At 38.5% G+C, this 24,355-nt stretch overlaps 1 protein-coding gene across 4 annotated transcripts in view; it reads right to left on the reverse strand.

The window, feature by feature from the left end:
• ANO4 (anoctamin 4) overlaps positions 1 to 24,355 on the reverse strand; it is a 354,946-nt gene that overhangs the window by 40,078 nt on the left and 290,513 nt on the right. For all 4 annotated transcript variants that reach the window (XM_047788188.1, XM_047788190.1, XM_047788189.1 and 1 more), the window contains 6 exons: positions 23,921 to 24,085; positions 20,047 to 20,083; positions 17,476 to 17,587; positions 15,639 to 15,696; positions 15,402 to 15,499; positions 13,487 to 13,629 (listed from right to left, as the gene is read on the reverse strand). In XM_047788188.1, the coding sequence (XP_047644144.1) occupies positions 13,487 to 13,629; positions 15,402 to 15,499; positions 15,639 to 15,696; positions 17,476 to 17,587; positions 20,047 to 20,083; positions 23,921 to 24,085 (613 nt within the window). The remainder of the gene's footprint in view (positions 1 to 13,486; positions 13,630 to 15,401; positions 15,500 to 15,638; positions 15,697 to 17,475; positions 17,588 to 20,046; positions 20,084 to 23,920; positions 24,086 to 24,355) is intronic.

Raw genomic sequence — 24,355 nt, forward strand, 5'->3', positions numbered from 1 at the left:
TTACTCATAGATTAGTACTTCCACACTCTACCACATCAACTTATAGACTGATTTTAACCAAACTGGACATAGTCACTTTATTGTAGAGAAGTCCAAAAGGTACGATGAGGAAGCATTGCTACTTGGAGCTCACTCTGGTTGTGATTTGATTGTAGATAAGCTGAGACTATCCAAAGTGATCTGCTAGGCTATAAAATGCTGCCAGTTTACACTGCAATAATATCTCCCTTTTGTCATAGGCAATAGAGTCAGACCCTCTTGGTAAAGAGTCACTATACCAAGACTCATGTTTAAGGCAGCCATCCCATCCTTAGCTGCTGGGTAGACATCCAGTACATTTGTGGTCATAAAATCTGCTATCTGCTATACTGGCAATAGGTGTGTGTGATTCTTCTTTTTAAATTGTTCCTGTATTATTGATTCCAGTTCTTTGCAGAAAGCAGAATCATGGACATTCTCTTTTTTTTCTCCATCATGTTAAAGTCCTGGTGAAGGTCTGGTACCATGTTACTCACTCACAAGTATTCTGGATTGTTCTAATCCACCCTGTAAAAATACTTCCTTTGTGAGGGGCTGCAGTTGGGGGTGGTGAGGTCACCACTGCAGCCCAAGTATCACTTCATTGTGCTATCTTTCTAGGTTCCTCAGGGGTGAATCATGGGCAAATGCACAGATTCCTAGGTCAGAGTGCATCCACTGCCTGTCTGCTCTGGCTCAGGCTCTGCCCCCTGCCTGCAGCATGTAACACCACCCACAGCCCCAACCTGCACAACCTCCACCCTCTTTGTTAATTTTATGTCTGGATAATTTGTCCATTGCCTACAGTGTGGTATTGGAGTCCCCTACCTATTATTGTATAGTGTATTTCTCCCTTCGTATGTTAGTATAGTTGGCCCTTGAGCAACAGAGGGGTTAGAGGCCCCAACTGTCTATGCAGTTGAAGGTCCACATATAGCTTTATAGTCAGGACTTTATATACATGGCTATGCAACCATGGATTCAACCAACTACACATCATGTTGTACTGTAGTATGTATTTATTGAAAAAAAATACACATATAAGTGAATCTGTATAGTTCAAATCTATTGTTCAAGGGTCAACTGTATTTGCTTAAAATATTTAAGTGCCCTGATATTGGGGGCAAATATATTTATGATCATTATATCTTCTGGGTGTATTGGCCCTATTTATCATAATATAATGACCTCCTTTGTCTCTTGTTACTGTTTTTAGCTTGAAGCCTATTTTATCTGATATAAGTATGGCTACCCCCACTTTCTTTTGGTTTGCATTTGCCTTAAGAACCTTTTCCCATCCCTTGACTTTGAGCTTATGTTTGTCTTTAGAGCCAAAATGAGTTTCCTATAGGTAGAATATTTTGGGTCATTTTTTTTAAAAAAATTCATTCAGGCATCCTTTACCTTGGTATTGATGAATTCAATCCATTTACATTTAGAGTGATTATTATTATTTTTTTGTCTTTTTTTTGCTATTTCTTTGGGCCGCTCCCACAGCATATGGAGGTTCCCAGGCTAGGGGTCAAATCGGAGCTGTAGCCACTGGCCTATGCCAGAGCCACAGCAATGCGGGATCTGAGCCACGTCTGCAACCTACACCACAGCTCACAGCAATGCCAGATCATTAACCCACTGAGCAAGGGCAGGGACCGAACCCACAACCTCATGGTTCCTAGTCGGATTCGTTAACCACTGTGCCACGACGGGAACTCCTAGAGTGATTATTGATATGTAAGGACTTAACACTTCAATCACTTTGCTTTCTGGTTGTTCTGTTTGTTGATTTTTAGAGCCACACCCGAGATATTGGAGGTTCTTAGGCTAGGAAGCTGGAGGGGTAGCCACCAGCCTACACCACAGCCACAGCAACACAGGATCTGAGCCGCGTCTGCGACCTACACCACAGCTCATGGCAACACCAGATCCCCAACCCACTGAGCAAGGCCAGGGATCAAACACACATCCTCATGGATACTAGTTGGATTTGCTTCCTCTGCACCATGAAGGGAAATCCATTGTTTTGTTTCTATATTCCTTTTGCCCTGTGTTTCTGCCTACCTCTCTAAGTTGGTGCTTTTCCATGGTGATATTCTCAGTCTCCCCCTTTTTTATGTTTGTTGAATCAACTCTAGACTTTTGCTTTGTGGTTACCATGAGGTTTACATACAATATCTCATGGATAAAACAGTCCATTTGATGGTGATAGCAACTTATCTTCATTTGTCTTATAATGGTCCACTCTTTTACTCTTCTCCTTTTATATTTTTAATGTCACAATTTACCTCTTTTTATGCTATGAATTTAACAGTTATAGTAGCTTTAGTTTTTTAATGCTCTTTTCCTTTCTTTCTCTTTCTCTCCTTTCTTTCTTTTATTTTCTTTCTCTTTGCTGCACCTGTGGCGTGTGGAAGTTCCTGGGCCAGGGATTGAACCCAAGCTGCTGCAGTGCCAATGGTTGATCCTTAATCTGCTGTGCCACAGGGGAACTTCAAAGCTCTTTTCCCTTAACTTTTATAGTAAAGTGGTTAATATACCATTCTAATAGAAAGTAACAGTTTCCTGTTTTTCACCTTTATCAGAGTATGTGTATTTTCATATGTTTTTATGCCACTGATTAGTTTCTTTTCATTCAGCTTGAAGGACTTCTTTCAGTATTTCTTTCAAGGTAGGTCTAGTGTTGGTGAACTCTTTCAGCTTTTTTTTTTCTAGAAAAGCATTTATTTCCCCCTTATATCTGAAGGATGATTTTGCCAGATAAAGTATTCTTTGCTGTCAATTTTTATCTTTCAGCACTCTAAATATGCTATTCTACTTGCTCCTGGACTGTAGGATTTCTGCAGAGCAATCCACTGACAGCCTAATGGGGATTCTTTTCTATGTTACTTTTAACCCCCCTGGCTGCCTGTAAGATTGATTATAACATGGGATGGTTTCATTATAATGTGTCTTAGAGAAGGTCTCTGCATTGAGATAAAAGCATGTTGTGGTAGCTTTGTGGACTTGTGTGTCCCATTTCTTCTCCAGGTTTGGGTACTTCAAAGTTACTATTTTAAAACAAACAAACAAACAAACAAAAACAACAATGAACTCTCTGCCCCCATCTTCCTCCCTCTGGTACACCAATTATTCTTAGATTTGTCTTTCTGATCAAATCTGATAGGTCTCCAATGCCTCAATTATGTACTACCTTGCCCTTTAAGAGTAAGTTTATTGATCTGTGCTCTCAGTGATGTTCTTTTCCACCAGAAAATGTTTCTCATGCTGTTCTTATGCAGCTAAGAAGGTGATGATCAAAACTGCAATGAGGTATCACCTCATTCAGTTAAAATGACTATCATTAAAAAATATACAAATAATAAATACTAGAAATGGTGTAACAAAAAGGGAACCCTCCTACACTGTTGGTGGGAGTATAAATTGGTACAGCTGCTATGGAAAACAGCACAAAGTTTCCTTAAAAAAATAGTTGCAATCCTGGGCATATATCCAGAGAAAACTCTAATTCAAAAAGACACATGTTTATAGCAGTACTATTTACAGTAGCCAAGACATGGAAACAAACTAAATGTCCATCGACATATGGATGGATAAAGAAGATGTGGTATGTATACACAATAGAATATTACTCAGCCAAAAAATGAAATAGTCATTTGGAGCAACATGGGTGGATTTAGAGATTATTATAATAAGTGAAGTAAATCAGAAAGAGAAAGACAAATATCATATAAACTTTTTTTTTTATTTTTGCTTTTTAAGGCTGCACCCATGGCATATGGAGGTTCCCAGGCTAGGGGTCCAATTGGAGCTATAGCTGCCAGCCACAACAATGCAGGTTCTGAGCTGTGTCTGTGACCTAGACCACAGCTCATGGCTATACCAGATCCTTAACCCACTGAGCAAGGCCAGGGATCGAAACTGCAATCTCATGATTCCTTGTCGGATTTGTTTCTACTGCTCCACGATGGGAACTCCAGTATCATACAACTTATATGTGGAATTTAAAATAGGATACAGGAGTTCCCGTCATGGTGAAGTGGGAATGAATCTGACTAGGAACCATGAGGTTGCAGGTTCGATCCCTGGCCTTGCTCAGTGGGTTAAGAATCTGGCATTGCCATGAGCTGTGGTGTAGACTGGCAGCTACAGCTCCAATTTGACCCCTAGCCTGGGAACCTCCATATGCTGTGGGTGCAGCCCTAAAAAGACAAAAAGACAAAAAATAAAACATGATATGAATGAATTTATAAAAGAAACAGATGCACAGGCATAGAAAACAAACCTACAGGTACCAAAGGGGAAAGGGGGTGGTGGAGGGATAAATTGGGAGTTTGGGATTTGCAGATACAAACTACCATATGTAAATTAGGTAAACAACAAGGTCCTACTATATAGCATTCAATATCCTGTAATAAACCATAACGGAAAAGAATATGAAAAAGAATGTATATATAACAGACCCACTTTGCTATACACCAGAAGCTAACACAACACTGTAAATCAATTATACTTAAAAAAAAAAAAAGAGATGATCACTTCAATGTATTCACAAGTTAAGGCAGGCTGGTGCGGGGTAGTTTTTATAAAGCCCAGTCTGCCTCCACGGCTGTAATTGAGAACCTGGTGGGTCTTTATTTCAGTCCTGAAAGAAAGCAAGAGGCTCAGTTCTGTTCTTGGGGAGGTTTTATAGCAAGTTTCTTAGCCTCTTGCCCATCACATCTTCAAAATATTACATTATTCGAGATAAAGAATGACTTTATTACTAGGTATTCTTTTTGATGTGATGGTAAATGGGCTGGTTTTCCTAATTTTTCCTTCTGTCTTTCATTGTTAGTATGTAGAAATGAGAGCTATTTCTGTGTATTAATTTTTTTAAAAATTTTTTGAATTATTTCCCCATTACAATTTTTCTTCTACTGTACAGCATGGTGACCCAGTTACACATACATGTACACATTCTATTTTCTTACATTATCATACTCCATGATAAGTGACTAGACATAGTTCCCAATGCCATACAGCAGGATCTCATTGCCAATCCATTTCAAAGGCAATAGTTTGCATCCATTAACCCCAAGCTCCCAATCCATTCCACTCTCTCCCTGTCCCCCTTGGCAACCACAAGTCTATTCTCCAAGTCCATGATTTTCTTTTCTGTGGAAAGGTTCATTTGTGCTGTATATTAGATTCCAGATATAAGTGATATCGTATGGTATTTCTTTCTAACTTATTTCACTCAGTATGAGAGTCTCTAGTTCCATTCATGTGTTGCAAATGGCATTATTTTGTTTTTATGGCTGAGTAATATTCCATTGTGTATATATACCACATCTTCTTAATCCACTCATCTGTTGATGTGTATTAATTTTATGTCCTACAACTTTACTAAATTCATTGATGAGCTGTAACAGTTTTCTGGTAGCCTCTTTAGGATTTTCTAGGTATAGTATCGTGTCATTTGAAAATAGTGAGAGTTTTTCTTTTACAATTTGGATTTCTTTTATTTCTTTTTCTTGTCTCACTGCCATTGCTAGGAATTCCAAAACTATGTTGAATAACAGTGGTGAAAGTTGACATCCTTGTCTTCTTCCTGATCTTAGCAAGAATTGTTTCATCTTTTCACCATTGAGAATTATGTTAGTTGTATGTTTGTCATATATGGCTTTTATTATGTTGAGGTAGGTTCCCTCTATTCCTGCTTCTGAGAGTTTTTATCAGAATTTTGTCAAAGCTTTTTCTACATCTATTGAAAGGATCACATTGTTTTCATTCTTCAGTTTGCTGATGTGGTGTATCACATGATTGATTTTCAGATACTGAAGAATCCTTGCATCTCTGGGATAAATCCCACTTGATCATAATGTACAATCCTTTTAATATATAGTTGGATTTGATTTACTAGTATTTTGTTGAGGATTTTTTATGTTCATAAGTCATTTTGAACTTTTAATTTTCCCTGTAATTTTCCCCTTTTTTTTTTTTTTGTGGTATCTTTGGCTGGTTTTGGTATCAGGGCACTGGTGGCCTCCTAGAAAGCTTGGGAACATTCCTTCCTTTGCAGTTTTTTGGAAGTTTCAGAATAGGCGTTAATTCTTCTCTGAATGTTTAATAGAATTCACCTGTGCAGCCATCAGGTCCTGAACTTGTTTTTTTGGAAGTTTTTAAGTCAGAGGGTTTCAATTTCAGTACTGTGATTGGTCTAGTCATAATTCTTCCTGGTTCATTCTTGGTAGGTTGTTCTTTTGTAAGAATCTGTCCATTTCTTCTAGATTGTCCATTTTATTGGCATATAGTTGTTGGTAGTACTCTCTAATGATCCTTTGCATTTCTGTGGAGTCAGCTGTAACCTTTCCTTTTTTATTTCTAATTTTAATGACTTGAAACCTCTCCCCTTTTTCTTCTTGATGAATCTGGCTAAAGATTTATCAATTTGGTTGGCCTTTTCAAAGAACCAACTTTTGGTTTCATTGATCTTCTCTGTTGTTTTCCTTTCTCTATTTCATTTATTTCTGCTCTGATTATGACTTCTTTCCTTCTACTAATTTTGGGCTTTGTTCTTCCCTCTCTAGATGTTTTAGGTACAAGGTTAGTTTGTTTCCTGAGATAAGATTGTATTGCTATAAACTTCCCTCTCAGAACTGCTTTTGCTGTGTCCCATAGGCTTTATGTCTTTGTTGTCATTTGTCTCTTAAGTATTTTTTTATTTCTTCAGTGATCCATCATATTGTTTGGCTTCCAGAGTTTGTGGTTTTTGCTATTTTTTTCTCATAGTTGATTTCTAGTCCCATAGCATTGTGGTCAGAGAAAAAGCTTGAAATAATTTCCATTTTTTAAAATTTACCAAGGCTTGATCTGTGGCCCAAGATGTGATCTATCCTGGAGAATGTTCAATATGAACTTGAGAAGAATGTATATTCTACTGCTTTGGGATGGAATGCTCTATAAATATTAAGTCTATTTGGTCTAGGGTGTCATTTAAGGCCGGTATTTCTTTATTGATTTTAGAGACAAAAGATCTGTACTCTGAAAACTGTAAGAGGCTGATGAAGGAAATCAAAATTGACACAAATAGATGGAAAGATATACCATGGATTGGAAGAATATAGTCAAAGTGACTATACTATCCAAGGCAATCTACAGATTAAATTAAATCCCTATCAAATTACCATGACATTCTTCATAGAACTAAGACAAAAATATTTTAAAATTGTATGGAAATACAAGAGACCCCAAATAGCCAAAGTGATAATGAAAAGGAAAAATGGAACTGGAGGAATCAGGCTCCCTGACTTAAAACTATACTACAAAGCTATAGTCAACAAAACAGTATGGTACTGGCACAAAAACAGAAACGTAGCTCAATAAAGTTGGAGAGAGAAACCAGAAATAAGTCTAAGCACCTGTGGTCAACTAATCTATGACAAAGGTGCCAAGAACATAGAGTGGAGGAAAGATAGTCTCTTCAATAAGTGATGCTGGTAAAACTGGACAGCTACCTGTAAAAGAATAAAATTAGAACATTCACTAACACCATACATAAAACTAAACTCAAAATGGATTAAATACCTAAACATAAGGCCAGATACTATAAAACTACTAGAGGAAAACATAGGCAGAAGACTCTTTGACATAAATCACACCAAGATCTTGCTTGATCCACCTCCTAGACTAATGACAATACAAACAATAAACCAGTGGGACCTAACTGAACACAAGGCTTTTGCACAGCAAAGGAAACCATTAAAAAACCAAAAAGACAACCCACAGAATGGGGAAAAGAAATCTTTGTGAATGATGCAATCAACAAGGGCTTAAAATACACATACAAACAACTCATCCAGCTCAACAAGAAAAACCAAATAACCCAAGTGAAAAATAGGCAGAAGACCTAAACAGGTATTTCTGTAGAGAAGACATACAGATAGTCAATAGGCATATGAAAAGATGCTCAACATCACTAATAATTAGAGAAAGGCAAATCAGAACTTCAATGAGGTAACACTTCACCCCAATCAGAATAGCCATCATTAAAAAATCTGCAATGCTGGAGAGGGTGTGGAGAAAAGGGAACCCTCCTACACTATTTGTATGAATGTAAGTTAGTGCAACTATTATGGAGAACAGTATGGAGGTTCCTCAGAAAACTAAAAATAGAATTACCATATGATCCAGCAATCCCACTCCTGGGCATCTCTCTAGACAAAATTATAACTCAAAGATACATGCACCCCTATGTTCATTGCAGCAATATTCACAATAGCCAAGACATGGAAACCTAAATGTCCATCAACAGATAAATGGATTAAGAAGATGTAGTACATATATATGATCAATACTACTCAGCCATAAAAAAGAACATGGATGCAACTAGAGATTCTCATACTAGGTGAAGTCAGTCAGAAGGAGAAAGACAAAATGCCATAACTTATATGTGGAATCTAAAATATGGCACAAACGAACCTATCTCCAAAACAGAAACAGACTCATAGAGAACAGACTTGTGGTTGTCAAGCAGGACCGGGAGGGAGTGGGACAGACAGAGTTTGGGGTTGTTAGATGCAAACTATTACATTTAGAATGGATAAGCAATGGGGTCCTACTGTACAGCACAGGGAACTATATCCATTTTCTTGTTATAGAACATGATGGAAAACAAACATATATGTCATATGTATCTACATATCTATGTATGACTGGGTCCCTGTGCTGCACAGCAGAAATTGACAACACTCTAAATCAAATACACTTAAATAAAAATTTCAACTCAACAGTAAGCTAGAATAATCCTAAACTGCTTTCACATAATACAGCTTCAAAAGGCATAAATAAAAGTGGACAGAACTAGGAGAATAAGTCCACAATCATACTTAGGAATTTTAATACCCTTTTCTTAGTAACTAGTAGATGAAATAGGCAAGTGAAAATAAGGAATAAAAGATTTGAACAACACAATTAAACAACCTCGCCTAATTGATATACATAGAATATTATGCTAAACAGTTGCAGAACACACGTGAAGCACTTACAAAAATAGGCAAATCACAGGGACATAAAACAAATCTCAATATGTAGTAAATGACTAACAGAGTATCCTTTGACTACAGGTGACTTAAAGTAGAAATCAGTGACAGGGATAACTAGAAAACCCTCAAATGTTTTCTATTAAGCAACACATTTCAAAGACAAAAAAAACTAAGTCAAAAATAAACTACAATGGTATCATAAAATGCCTTGATGAAAATATAGCACATCAAAACTTAGAGGATACAGCTATAAGATAGCTATAAAGCAGTATTCATGGAGAAAAATTTTATCTCTAAATGCCTAATTCAGAAAAGGAAGTTGAAAATCAGTGACTTAAGCTTCCTCTGAAGATGTTTGGAAAATAAGAGAAAATTAGGTCCCAAGAAAGAAGGCGGCAGGAAATAAGAGCAAAAAATGAATGAAAAGATTATTATTAAGCCTGTAGCTAGATTGTTAAAAAAAAGTACAAATTACGAAATTATTAATGAAAAAAGGACATCACTATAGACCTTGTATACATTAAAAGTTATTAAGAGGGAAAATACCATATGATGTCATATATATGTGGAATCTAAAATATGACACAAATGAACCTATCTACAAAACAGAAACAGACTTCCATTTGTCAAGGAGGAGGGGGATAGGAGAAGAATGGATTGAGAGTTTGGCGTTAGCAGATGCAAACTATTATACACAGAATAGATAAATAACAATGTCCTATTGTTTAGCACAGGGGCCTAAGTTCAATATCCTGTGATAAACCACAATGGAAAATAATATAGAAAGAATGTGTGTGTATGTAAAAAACAGAATCACTTTGCTGTATAGCAGATACTAACCCAATATTGTAAATCAACTATACTTCACTAAAAGGTTGGTAAAGGGGATTATAAGCAATTTTATTCCACTAAACGTGAAAATTTTAGATAAAATAGACAAGTTTCTTGAAACAGCTAAAACACAGACTATGGACATGGTCATTCAGAGGGAGAAAATATAGTCATATCTATTAAATAAATTAAATCTATAATTAGAAACCTTCCTACAAGAAGATCCCAACATGGAGCAGTGGTTAACGAATCTGACTAGGAACCATGAGGTTGCAGGTTCAATCCCTGGCCTTGCTCAGTGGGTTAAGGATCTGGCATTGCCGTGAGCTGTGGTGTAGGTCTCAGACATGGCTGAGATGCCACGTGGCTGTGGCTGTGGCTGTGGCTGACAGCTACAGCTCTGATTAGACCCCTAGCCTGGGAACTTCTATATGCTGCAGCAGCAGCCCTAGAAATGGCAAAAAGACAAAAAAAAAAAAAAAAAGACGAAAAAATCTTCCTACAAAAAAAATTCCAGGTCCACTGACAAAGGACTCATATCCAGAATATATAAACAACTTCTACAAATCACTAAGGAAAAGAAATATGACACAGTCATGGGCTTGAATGAGAGGTTACCCAAATGTCAAGAAGCGTATGAAAAGAAATTCAGTATTGTAAGTTGCCATGAAATTCAAAATTAAAACTATAATGAGGTACTAGTGCATACGAACCAGCATGGCTACCAAGTTTTTTAGTAAGTTTGTGGAATAACTGAAGTTATACAACTAGTAGGAGTTTTGGACTCTTTGCAGGTGTGTACCGCAGATCCACAAATGTATACAGTGTGATTGCCACTCCACTGGGAACTCCACTCCTACATAAATTCCCAATAGAAACATGAACAAATGTTAACTAAAACACACGTATAAAATTTTTCATAGCAATCTTATTTTTAAGAACCCAAACCTAAAACAACTCAGTTGTCCAGCACCTCAGTGCTAATAGAATGGATGGACAAAATAATGGTATATTCCTGTGTATTCTATTCCTAAAAGATCTGTGAACTCACAAACTAGTTCATCCACCGGCTCACTGATGCCTGCACGTGCACAAGTAAATATCCCTTTATTTTTTTCCCTACTCAAGCTTGACAGAGGCTCTGATTCTAATTAACATGCCACAATCTAGCACATTAATCCTTAGTAGTACTCAGAAGTACATTTCATAATATGGGAGAGGATGGAGGGAGGGAGGGGAGAAGGATGAAAAGTATCTGGGAAGGGAAATGAAAAAAAAAAAAAATCCCACATGTGACTAAAGAAAAGATGGGGGTGGGAATCAGAGACAAACTTGCCTATTTCATAATTTTGCTTCAGGTACACATTCTGGGAATACTAGACAGAGATGAAAATGAAGTTCTACAACCTGTAACAACATGGAAGAATCTTATAATACTGAATGAAAGAAGCCAGTTACCAAAGAAAATGTATTGTACAGTTCCATTTCTGCAGAGATTTTATTTAAAAGGAAGAATATTAATCAATGGGGTTAGAAGTCAGGAAGATGGTTGGGGAGGGTGTTAATAAGTGGGAGAGGGGACAAGGGAGCCTTTTTTGATACTGACAATATCCTACCTCACAGGATGACAATTTCTGTAAAGAGCCACATAGTAAAATATTTCAGGCTTTGTGGGCAATATAGTCTCTGTCATATACTCAGCTCTGCTCTTGTAGTGCAAAGGCAACTACAGATAATATATAAATAAATGGATGTTGCTGTGTTCCAACAGAATATTAGTTACAAGGCCAGGTAGTGGGCTGTCCTTGGGTCTGAGAGCAGAAGTGTGTCAACCCCTCACCTACATAGTTACAACTAAAGAGTTACAACAATTACAGTGGTAACATTTGTGCATCAATTTGTGAATATACATTGATCTATACACTCTTATACCCTTCTCACTGTATATTCTACTTCAATGGATACATTTTTAAAAACCTAACAGAGCAGGAAAGTCATTAAGGAAGTAACAAAAGCAACATGAACATAAGCAAGCAGTTAGGATTCACTAGCCTGCTTGTGGTGCTTCTGAGATTTGTTTCTTGCTGCAAAGATACTGTAGTATTTGGAGCACCACCAGATCTAACCACATAAAAGCTTTTCAAGCACTCTATATACCAACGTTATTGTTTATTTCCTTCTTTATGGGAGAGGAATCCATTAAGAGACCTCCAAGTGGTTAGTTCTCTTAATGAATTCTCTTTATTAAGTTTTATTATTAATGCCTAAATTGATTTCTTCTCCAAGTTATATCATTGTGCCATTCTATAATTGAAACTCTAAAAACATCAGTAGACACTTAGGAGATAAACGATCTAAGAAACATTAAGCATCAATTCTACTACTCCTTTAATTTTCAGATTTGCCCAGAAAGAACTGCTGCTTTCAGATATAATGCATCTGTTCACCTGTACCCCTACTACCACTTCAATGTTAGACCTTAAACATAACTTAAAAAAAGAGAAAACCTAACCACACTTAGTATGTGTTCTAAAGGATTTTGTTAAGCTTTTCTCTCCTGAGAGAGAAGAAGAATAGAAAATAGTAATAATGATCTGGATAACATCCATCAAATACATACTATGAGCCAGGCATTGTTCTAAGCTCTTTCCATGCATTTACTCATTTAATCCACACAGAGAGGCTATGAAATGGTTACTCTTTCTGTCTCCATTATAGAGATGAGGTGAGTGAGACAAAGAGATTAAGTAATTGCCCAAGGTTTCATAGTTAATAAGAGTAAGGCTGGGATCTGAACTCAGTAATGTGTTTCTAAAGCCCATGCTCTCAAATACGTGCTAAAATACATAGCTTGTGTTTGATTATAGATAAATGGGACTCCTTCAGTGTATGTGTAGCATAGCCCAAGCATTCTGAGCGTCCTGCTACTTCCTCCAAGAGAAATGGCTGAACCCATTCTACCCCCTACTGACTCATACTGCAGCATCTATGCCACTTTATTGCACCTACTCTTTATATCTCTTGACTCCCCCTCTCCCCCTACTGTGCCCTCTTTGAAAGCTGGAACTCTGCCTGACTCCTTCTTTTTATATCTCTAGTGCCAAACATAATGTCTGCCTGGACATGACATGGCTCCAGAGATGTCTGCTGGATATAAACTACTATATATAAAATATATAAACGAGGTCCTATTATATTGCACAGGGAGCTATATTCAGTATCTTGCAATAAAGTATAATAGAAAAGAAAATTATATATATGTATGCTATATATATATATATATAGCATACATATATATATATGATTAAAGATTACAAGCTAACAACATTTTCAATTTTAAAAATCTGCTGAATGAATGAACCAAACCCTAAGTGGTCACTCCTTATTCTTTGGTTCACCAGCTTTTCCAGCTCATTCCCCCCACCGGTGATTGATTATGACAGGACACAATGTCATAAAGAATTTGAAGTGACTTGATGCTATTTCTTGAGCTCCTTAAAACAAGACACTCACACATCTCCCCATACTGCTAGCTTCGATGATAATGGTATCTAGTTAAATGCAGCTAGAGATCTAGAATTTACATGTAGAATTAAGAGGATAAAATAAAATCATACTCATTTCTAAGTATTCATCAAAGAGTCCGTAGGCATTCATTGGCTGGAGGGTGTAGTCCTTTTCCCATTGTGGGAAACTTATTTTCCTTTCAGGCCCATGTTCTTGTCTTACTTTCCTTCTAGTCCACCAATTCTGAATTAACCTGCACAACAAGAGCAATTTATTTAAAAAAATATATTTATGTAAAAATAAACTTAAAACTGTTATATAACACACACACATACATATATGCTGTTTGTAAGAATTAAGAAAGAGGAGACTTAGAAGGTGGAACTATAGTTTAAAAAAATTTAGGACAGGCTGTCAAGGAAATAAAACCTTGGATTAGGAAGGAAATAGTGGGGGTTACACTTCAAGCATGTATAATTGCAAGTGTACTGATGAACTTATTTTAAGCATTCATGAAAATGTCTCCTGTTCAATGTTGCCTCGAAGGGTTGGGTAGAGGACTGAGAACATCATTAACCTGATCCTCCAGTACAAAGGCAACACCCTGGCCTCTGAGTAGACGATGGGTTGGCCTATGTGGCTTAATTCCAAACCAATGAGCAGTCTTACCATGGGGTGCTGACCTGCATAATTGAGGGATCTTGAAGATCTGAAAACCCACAAATGCTTCCTCTGTTGGCACAGTGAAGCCTGCAGGCCCACAACTGGACTTGCCCGCTTTTGGTTTGAGCACAAAAGGGGCTCTGATTTCCAGTAAAAGGCATCTCACATCAGTGAGGTTAGTACATGAATGCTTAGTAGTGTTCAGAAGTGCATCATATGATTTGGAATAGGGTTGAAGAAACGGGGGAGACGAGGTCAGGTCTGTGTGCTATAGGGGACAAGGGAAAATGCAGGGGCATCTGAGAGTAGCAGTGCCAAAACAGAAACAAATGTGAAATAAAATAAGGGGGTGGGTATCAAAGACAATTTTGCCTCCTTCAGAGTTTTGCTCTATGTCCATATTAGAAGATGATATAGTTCCTTTGATGTCTATGATATTTTGATAAGTTATGGTTTATACTTTAAAGCAGAAAACTATAATTTTTAAAATGTATACTTTACTTTTACAAAGTTTTATAGAAAACATCAAACACTTGCAAGTTTTCTAAAAATAAATCTGAGATGAGAAAATGACTGGTATTGGTTCTGACAGGGAGCTAAGTGATGACTTTCAGGATTGAACCAAGTTCCAGCTAGTTGTTCTGGCTGAGTGGTCCTCCTTGAAACCTGGAATTCTCTATGGAGACACTGAGCTGACATGGAAACCCGGAGGTAGAATTAAAACAGAAATAGAAGCATTGCTGATTTATGTCCCTTTAAAATTAACTGACCAGAACTGAGCAAACACAGCAGATTTCAAGGTTATTCTCACAAAGGGAATGCACGTGTTTGCCCACTGCCATCACCATAAACTGTTATCATCAGGAGATGATATTTTTACTGGTTAAGATATGGTGACTTAGAAATACTGCTGTTTCTTTTTCGAATCCTGGTTTGTTTGGTTTTTTTTTTTTTGGGGGGGGGTCTCTTTTCCATAAGTTTATTTTCTGTACATTCTGAATTTAAGGTAGTTTAAAAAAATGGCCATTTCTGATATATCACAGGGGTTTGGGAGTAGAGATCTAGTTAATATGTCACCATCATTTAAAACAACTTGGAAGCAAGTATCCAATATTTAGGGGTCCACAGAGACTTCTTAAAGAGTATTCACTTTTCTTCATATGACTTGTGCTAAATCTTCCAAAAGAGCCAATGTTTATTATGTTCATGATTTGTCTTTGAATATCTAAGTGTGAAGACTTAGCTCCAGGTACATGCACAGGATTAACTGTTGAGTCTGCATTGCTTATCTTACTTGCCACACCTAGAAAAGCCAATAATGAGACATGCTGCCCCTCAAGTGTAGATATTTAGGGTACTTACGGGTAGCCAAGTTCCATGAAATTATTCCAGGTCTGCTTTAGCACCATTATAATACCCATTTGCATACAGAGATCAATAAGGCATCCACTAGGGTGGCACTGCGAGGTAAGCAAACACAGAAATTCAAGAATCAATGGACAGGAAGTAAGGCTGTCTGGTGTCTAATCTGCACAAAGTTGCCCTAAGGCTATTTAATGCAGGTCTATAGGAAACAAAGAATGATGGGAGAATACAGACCTCTTCTAGTCTCCACCTGTTTATCAGCCTCAAGTAGGCACCTGGGTGTCCTGTGAATCTTCAACACACACAGAAAAACAAATCATTAGCATCCTGTAGCCTTCAGTGAATATTACATTCAGATTAGCACACCCTCCATTGAAAATTCCTGGTACAGTAAAGAATAGGTCTGGAGGAATTAGGAAAAGTCTCCAGAACTGGCATAATAGAAACTTCTGGAATTCTCTGGGGGATATTTTTCTTCTGACCCTTCTGGCTGGTGCTGACCACAGAGGCTAGTTCTTTCTGCCTACTGTGACTTTTAACACTTTCTGCTGAGTATTGAGAGCCTATTGAATAAGAAGCAGGTGGGATTTAAATGCATCTGATCTTTTTGAATATTAGCATTTTTTTCTAAAAATATCATCACTTTTAAGTATTCAGCAATTTCTTCAATTATGCTGTAAAGGATATAAATATTTCCAGTTAACTATTTTTATTTTTTAATTTTTTTTGTCTTTTTGTCTTTATAGGGCCACACCTGCGGCATATAGAGATTCCCAGGCTAGGGGTCCAATTGGAGCTACAGCTGCCGGCTTACACCAGAGCATAGCAACACCAGATCCAACCTACACCACAGCTCATGGCAACACTGGATCCTTAACCCACTGAGCAAGGCCCAGGGATTGAACCCACAACCTCATGGTTCCTAGTCAGATTCGTTTCCACTGCACTACGACGGGAACTCCCAGTTAACTTTACAAGAGAGCATAATAGAGGAAATGGATTTAAAGTGGCTTCAAATCATTTTTGTTTAATAAAATAATCTGTGTCTTGGTCTACCCTTTTCAGTCCTATCTACTTTCTGATTCTTATGGTCCTTAAAAAGATGCTATAAATGAATAGGACATTATTAATAGGTCTACAAATAACAAATGCTGGAGAGAGTGTGAAAAAAAGGGTATCCTCCTTCACCGTTGGTGGGAATGTAAACTGGTACTACGACTATGGAAAACAGTATGGGGGCTCCTCAGAAAACTAAATATAGAACATAAGATCCAACAATCCCATTCCTGGGCATATATCCAGACAAAACTTTCATTCAAAAAGATACATGTACTCCTGTGTTCATAGCAGCACTCTTCATAATAGCCAAGACATGGAAGCAACCTAAATGTCCATCAACAGATGAATGGATAAAGAAGATGTGGTATATATACCCAATGGACTACTACTTGGTCATAAAAAAGAATGAAATAATGGCTTCTGCAGCAACATGGATGCAACTTGTAATGCACTTTTTTAAAAGTGAGCTATTTGACTAGAATTCCATGCTTAAGTAGACAGAAACTGAGGAGATTCACCCAATACTTAGCCCCTCCCCTGGTTCTTGTCTCCTCAAACACACTTCTTGGTATAATGGAATTCATGGGCCATGGCCTTTCCAAATCCTCATAACTACTGGGTTCAGCAGGTCTCCAGTCTCCTTCTGCATTCTATATCAGCCTCCTTTCCTGCCTGGATGTCCTTCCCTCTTCTGTGAGGTCAGGGATTTAGGACATGCTGCCCTGATGCCAACTGCTCAAACAGGGGTGAGATCCAAGGGCCAGATTCAGGCACAGGTGCAGCTTGCACATTTCACATTCATCCTACTGTGTGAACTATTTTCTTCTAGTTACTTTCACAAGAAGGGGTATGAGGGACTTTGATGGAGACCATTCCTGGAATGGGAAAGGAAAGGAGACTGGTTTTATCTTTTTTCACTTTGTCTAAAGTCACCTTAAAGGCGGCTACTCTGTCACTCTGGTCAGTGACCTCTGAGAGTTCTGTCCCTGGCCCGGGGTGGTGGGGTTCTTACCTTCCAAGGAAGAACGCGATGTAAAACGTGGAGCTGTTCAGATTGACAAACTGAAAAAGAAACATTTTCAGGGTGAAGCTGTTCTCCCACTCGGACTCTGTACGAGGCTGTTCTGTGAATACAAGGGGAGCAAAGTTTGAGAGGCTGCATCTGATCCCTCTCAACTCCTCCTGGCTGGCTCTCCAGACACTCAGGGTGGGAGCTGAAGTGTCCTAAGGAGGCTGTAGGAGATCCCAGCTTGCCTAGAGATGGCGTGTGACAGAATAGTACATCCATGGCATCTTCAAGCTTCCAGACCAGCCCCAGCAAGGGTTTGGCAGGAAGTGGCCACTGACTTGTCTGAGGGGAGGGCATATCCAGTTTGTCCAGTTAGAGGATGCCCGGAGAGCCTGGAGTAGAGACAGCCAGGCAGAAGGGGCCTTATTCCCAGCCCTTGCTCCTTTTGGGAGCCTCAGCTTTTGCTCTTAATTTCTGGGTGGGGTCAATAATAACCTACTCCTAATAACCCCTTGGTCTTGACTTCTGTTTCTGGTGTGATGTGAAGTGCTACTGGGTGACATGGAGTCAGAGCCCCATCTCAGAATGCTGAGAATATCTGACCCTTTTACCTGTCACTCTCATCCACCATCATTTTCATTCTCAAGGACAAAGACCAAGGAAATGACCTCATCTCTAGATCTTTTACTATATATCAGCATCCGTGTCTTACAAATTCCTGACCTCCATCAGGTGCCAATTCTCATCTCCTGACATTTCCACTTCCATAGGGCAAAGGCTCTTTGGACATTGTGGCATGAACCAAAACATGGATCAGTCCTCCAACCTGAAACTCATGTCAGTGCACTTATTCTTCCCTAGTTGTTGCATTCTCAACCTCAAAACAGCATCAAGGAAAATGCATTTCATGCCATAGCACTTTGTTTCCACATTCCCTGAGTTTCTAATGGCTTTACAATTTCATTCAATTCCCATCAGTTCCTTTTCCACAAATTATAACTCAAAATGCTTCCCAGGAGCATATCCGAGAAGGGAGAGGAGAAAGAAAAAGAATATGATTTTAAATGGTTTAAATGTCAATTGCAGGGAGTTCCTGTTGTTAAGGACCTGATGTTGTCTCTGTGAGGATACAGGTTCAATCCCTGGCCTGGCTCAGTAGATTAAAGATCTGGCATTGCTGCAAGCTGCAGCACAGGTCATGATACAGCTTAGATCCAGTGTTGCCATGGCTGTGCCATAGGCCTCAGCTGCAGTTCTGATTTGACCCTGGACCCAGGAACTTCCATATGCCACAGGTGCTGCCATAAAAAAGAAAAGTCAATTTCAGAACAAAGTTGTACTGCTGCTGAGGGAAGAAATGACAAAGGATTCTTTAAGAGTTTTAGCTGTATTTCACTTCTGCTACTGAACTCCTGGTTATGCAGGAAGGTCTCCTAGGTCATCAGTAAGATGTACCACCTACAGATTGACCAGGGCTACATCTCCATGAGCATCTTTTCCAGCCTGGAACAAGGCGCCCTTGGACACAGTCTGCTAATGGGTAGTAATCTCTTCTGTAGACATAAAGTTCTATCTTTGGGGGCAAAGAGTGGTGGTGACAAAAGATTTCAGTGACTTTAAAGGAGATATACCAAGTGCCCAGCTCTGTATCTGGCAATAGAAGGGCTCGATAAATAGTATCTTTTAATATAATAATTATTATAAATAAAAACACATTCGTGATTTTGTCTTCTTTGGATAAGCTACATATGGAAATGCGCTAACACAGGTTTTATGCAGGAGCATGTAATTTTCTCAAACTGCATAGAATAAAATGACTGATGGCTCATTAATCTATGGAGTCAGATAAATGTTCTTAGGAGTGACTTATCCAGATGAATGTTATTTCTACAAATGTCGGTGGAAGACTCTCAGTTGCCAAAGCAACAAATTTTCTGTGATTGTGTATGACACGAAAACTGGTTCCGTTCTTAATACAAATTGTAGGCAACAGTAAATGAACACTTTCCTAAATGATTATAGGTACTTAATACACATACGCTTTTGTGATGTTATATTTTTGTGCATGAAGAGAAAATCTAATTTGGAGTTCCCATAGTGGCTCAGCAGGTTAAGAACGCAACTAAGTATCCATGAGGATGGGGGTACGATCCCTGGCCTCGTTCAGTGGGTTAAGGATCCAGTGTTGCTGTGAGCTGTGGTGTAGGTTGCAGATGCAGCTCGGATCTGGCGTTGCTGTGGCTGTGGTGTAGTCCAGCAGCTGCAGCTGCGATTTGACTCCTAGCCTGGGAACTTCCATATGCCGCAGATGTGACGCTAGAGAGAGAGAAAACCTACTTTATATTGGCTCATGAATGATAATGTGTGTGTCAGTTTTTAAAGCTTTAGGTAGGAAAGAGTCTCCCAATTATTAGACATATTTAAAATGCCCTGCTGAGGGCAAAGAACAAATTGTTGTATGCAATTCAAAATAAAGGGAATGCTCCTTTTCAGTTGTGTTTCAGAAACGAATCTTTGAGAAGGTATTTTTCAGACCACAATACTATACCATGAAATAAACAGGCTTCCACTTACCTAAATTCGTCAGAAGAAGTGCAACTTTTTCATAGAGCTGTAAAATAGATTTCATACATTTAACAAACTGCAGATGTTCTAAAATCTACAATTATGAAGTAAACATGTAATTAAGTCAAGAATGAAAATGATTTCATTAACCATCCGCTGCCCAAACAATGAAAATCTTGTGAACAATTGTGTCTTTTGGGGGCAAAAAAGAAATACACAAGATCCTGTTTTACTATTTTAAAAATCTCATTTCTTATTTTGGGGTGAATCACTCTGTGACAGCAGGCTAGCTGCCACTAATTATCAGCCTGTTAAGTGATGCTGGGCAAGTCACAACATTCCTGGGTCTCAGGATCCTCATTGTAAGATCTCTAAGACTACTCCTGATCCGAAGAGTCTGTAATCCTATTGTTTTTATGGGCTGCTGTATTTTCTGGATTGTAACAGTCACAGATCCCAAGGTGATCAAACATTATCAGGAAGTGCCAAACTTAACGGTCCTTTGCTTTTGCATTAGTGAATCAGATGCATTCCTAACTCGCCCTGGTAAATGGAAGATCCTAAAAGGATGGAGGGGGTGTGTGTCCATGTGCTTGTGTGTGTATGTGTGTGTGTTAAGTGCAGGGGGTACACTTAAGAGCAAATCCAGCTCTAGGAGATTACCTAAGGAGGGTATAAATTAGAAAAAAAAAATGAGCAAGTGCTTTCTCTAAGATGATAGATGATAAATGAAAAGGAAAAAGAAAACTATGCAAATGTATTTGAACAATGTGAAAATTAAGATCACGGGGGTTCCCCCTGTGGGTCAGTGGGTTAAGGACCCAAATAGTATCCATGAGGATATGGGTTTGATCCCTGGCATCGCTCAGTGGGTTAAGGATCTGGAGTTGCCTCAGGTTGTGGTGTAGGTCACAGACGCATCTCAGATCCAGTGTTGCCATGGCTGTGTCGTGGGCTGATTGTTGCAGCTCTGATTTGACCCCTAGCATGGGAACTTCCATGTGCCATGGGTGTGGCCCTAAAAAAGAAAAAAAATAAATAAAATGAAAATTCAGGTTACATTTAGACTAAAGTAGTGGAATTACACTGGTTAGCATTCCCTAGGCTGGAATTACAGCTTTACCAGCCAGCAAGCTGTAGGGCTTGGGCAAGTTAACTTACCTCTGCTTTAGACCATCATTTTCCTTATATGTTGAGAATGGGTATTGAACTCATTCATCTTGAGGTCCTTCCTAACTTTTGAGTCCTCTTAGCCCAAATTTCTGCTAATAACAGAAATAGTCGACATAGATTGTATGATGCTAAACTTTCAGCAATGACTACAGTTTCATCAAGATATAATTCATATGGTCATAGTATCAACTTTGTTTATAGAAACCTCAGACTCTTAGAGTCCAACGTTAAAAGAGATTGGTATAATTTTCAAGAAGAAATCTTGTGGTACAGATGAGTCAAAGATCTCAATTTTATCATGAAAATAAAATACCAGTAAACAACAGATTAGGTCAGATATTCTAATCAAATGTATTTGAATATGACAAAGGCAGTGTGTCATTAAAGTCATTTAATAATATAATTATCAAGAAAAATGAAAGTCAACTGTTGAGACAACCTTGCTCACAAATACAATTTTTGATTCCCTAGTTCATCCTTTAATTTTTCATCTTGACATACATTTATTAAAATGCCTTATTTTGCACACCTGCCTCCAAGGCCTTGAGAACTGGGGATATGCCATCATTATTTTGGCTTGGAAACTGAAAAAAATTGGGATTTTAAAAAGACGTGGCACAGGAGTTGAAATATAATTACTATTAACCTTTTGAAAAATAAGGTAAAGTATGTGGGAACACTGGGATCCATGGCATCTGCGAACATTTCTGTGTATCTTGAAGATACCAGATGGGTAGTGAGATTCTGAGCAGGATGCAACAGAAAAGAACACCTAAACAAAGGGACTGATAGCCAGCAGGAGGTCTTCAGATGAGTGGTTTCTGGAAAAGACCTTTCTTATTAGCCAGCTGAGATAGAAACCATGGACAGTTAGTTCTGATAAGAGTAGTAGCAGATCTAAGTTTCCAAACGGGATACCATAAATAGTTACTGTTAAAATCTTAACTAACAGAAAGCATTCTGACCTTAAGGACATGTCCAAAAGGAGCTATGGGTACTTCTAATTTGATCTTCTCCACCTGATGAATGGATGTGGATTTGTTACGATGCAAGCCATATTGTCTGGCTTAGTTCTTTTCAGAACAAGTCATTGTGGATTTCACTGTTTATACTATGACGACATATCAGATTTATATCAGCATGGCTGACTAAAAGGGATGGTAATAACTTTTAATTTCTTCCTTTGCTGGTATATATAGCCCATAACTATTATATTAAGATTCTTTTGATCACTAGTACATCAGAATGGAAATGAAATAACATGACAAGGAGGGGTAAGGAAATCCGTCTTATTCACTCCACTTTGAAATATTTATTTTTCAAGGCATGAAATAAAATGAAATCCAGTTAAGTGCCCCTTAACTAGACACTAAGAGGCATACATTTTGTTAGGATCTAGAATACTTGTGTAAAATAGCATAACTTTATTTTTAAAGTACTCATTACATAAAAGTAAACACATCGCCAAATCTAGAAAATGGGCATTCCTTATAGATCTGGTTCTTTAGTTAGGATTACAGATAACAGCAAAAAAGTCAGAAACAGGATATATGCTCTATAATCATTACTTGAAAGAGGCTTTAATGAACATAAATACCAGTCTTTTTATATTCAGGTAATGAAAAAGTATTCATGACTAATGTCCAAATAAATTTCTTGGTAAGGCCAGTCTGGCCCAAATTTTAGGTAGTTGTAAACAATTTATATAGCTATAAAACTATGTTATTGGGTCATGAAAATATCCTAAATTGAGTACTTTCAGCAGTCAGTATATAGTTTAGTTCTGAATTGATCAAAGCTATGTCATGGTCATTCGTTTGTCTTTTGTCCTTTATTCGATATTTTCTTTTTAAGGACTTGAAATTTTTTAAAAATATATTTTGATGCTGATCTTTCCAAACTATATCATACACTTGGTTGCAGAAGACTGATTCTGGAGGGAAGATGGGGAGTTTGGGGTTGAATGTGCTACGGGAGGATGAGTTTGGGGCTCAAGGGAGAGATCTGGGCTGAAATACACATTTTTAAAAAGCCTGAAATTGGAGTTCCCACTGTGGTACAATGGGTTAAGAACCCAACGTGGGTTGGCTTGGGCTGCTGCAAAAGGCATGGGTTTGATCCCCAGCCCAGCGTAGTGGGTTAAGACCCTGGTGTTGCTGCAGCTATGACATAGGTCAATCTGCAGCTGGATTCAATCCCTGGCCTACGAACTTCCATATGCCCCAGGTGCAGCCATAAAAACAAAAACAAAAAAGAAAAAAAGCCTGAAATCAACACAAGCAATATGGACTATCCTGACATACTCCTTGCTGGATTATCTCAAGGAATAATTTGGATACTGACTAACTTGCTATCATTGAGAATCAGAAGGAAATAGAAACCAACACTGTTGAGCTACGGCACGGATCTTGAGCTGGGCTAGATTCCCCCAAGTGAGGTACAATGTTCTCTTATTGAAAAATAAGGGAACTGAGATGCAGAGAGGGCAAGTGTCCTACTCAGTCTTACACTGTAGGAAACCCTGGAGCCCAGATGTGACTCAAGCCTTCTCTTTCCCTGGATGAGTGCACCTCCGTCCAGGCATGTTGCTGTGGGTGCCACATAACTGACCAGCCTCCTCGAGGCCAGATCCCTTTAGAAGCAGAAGAAAACTGTCACCTGCGGCACACATATTTTGTCCATCGGACTAGTCACCGTGCAGCTCACTTACCACGTTCAGCAGCATGATGATACAGAAATTGATGCACACGGCAGTCCCTGTGGTTGCAACCTGAGAGTTATTCCTGATTAACGCCCACTTAAAGGCAGCAAAAGTGCTGACAGTCACCACCCTGTAAATGACGATCCCAAACACGGCGGCGATCACCACGCAGATCTGGCAGGAAGACAGAGGTCACCCAGTGAGCACGGTGGTGGAATGTTTCAGGAAGGGGCTCCTACCACCTGGAAAGTCCTCGGAGTAACTCAAGACATCACACCAAAATACATGCTTTTCACGTGGCTGATACTTTCCCTTGTTTGTGTGTTCTTTGTTATCCAAATAGAAAAACCATGGTACTTGAGAGTTACTCGGTAGACGGTTAAGCTATGGGGGTGATGCTTTACCAAACAGAATATGAGATCAAGCAAATGAATATTTATTAGG

The sequence above is a fragment of the Phacochoerus africanus genome, chromosome 7 (genome assembly GCF_016906955.1).
Source record: "Phacochoerus africanus isolate WHEZ1 chromosome 7, ROS_Pafr_v1, whole genome shotgun sequence".
NCBI lineage: Eukaryota > Metazoa > Chordata > Mammalia > Artiodactyla > Suidae > Phacochoerus > Phacochoerus africanus.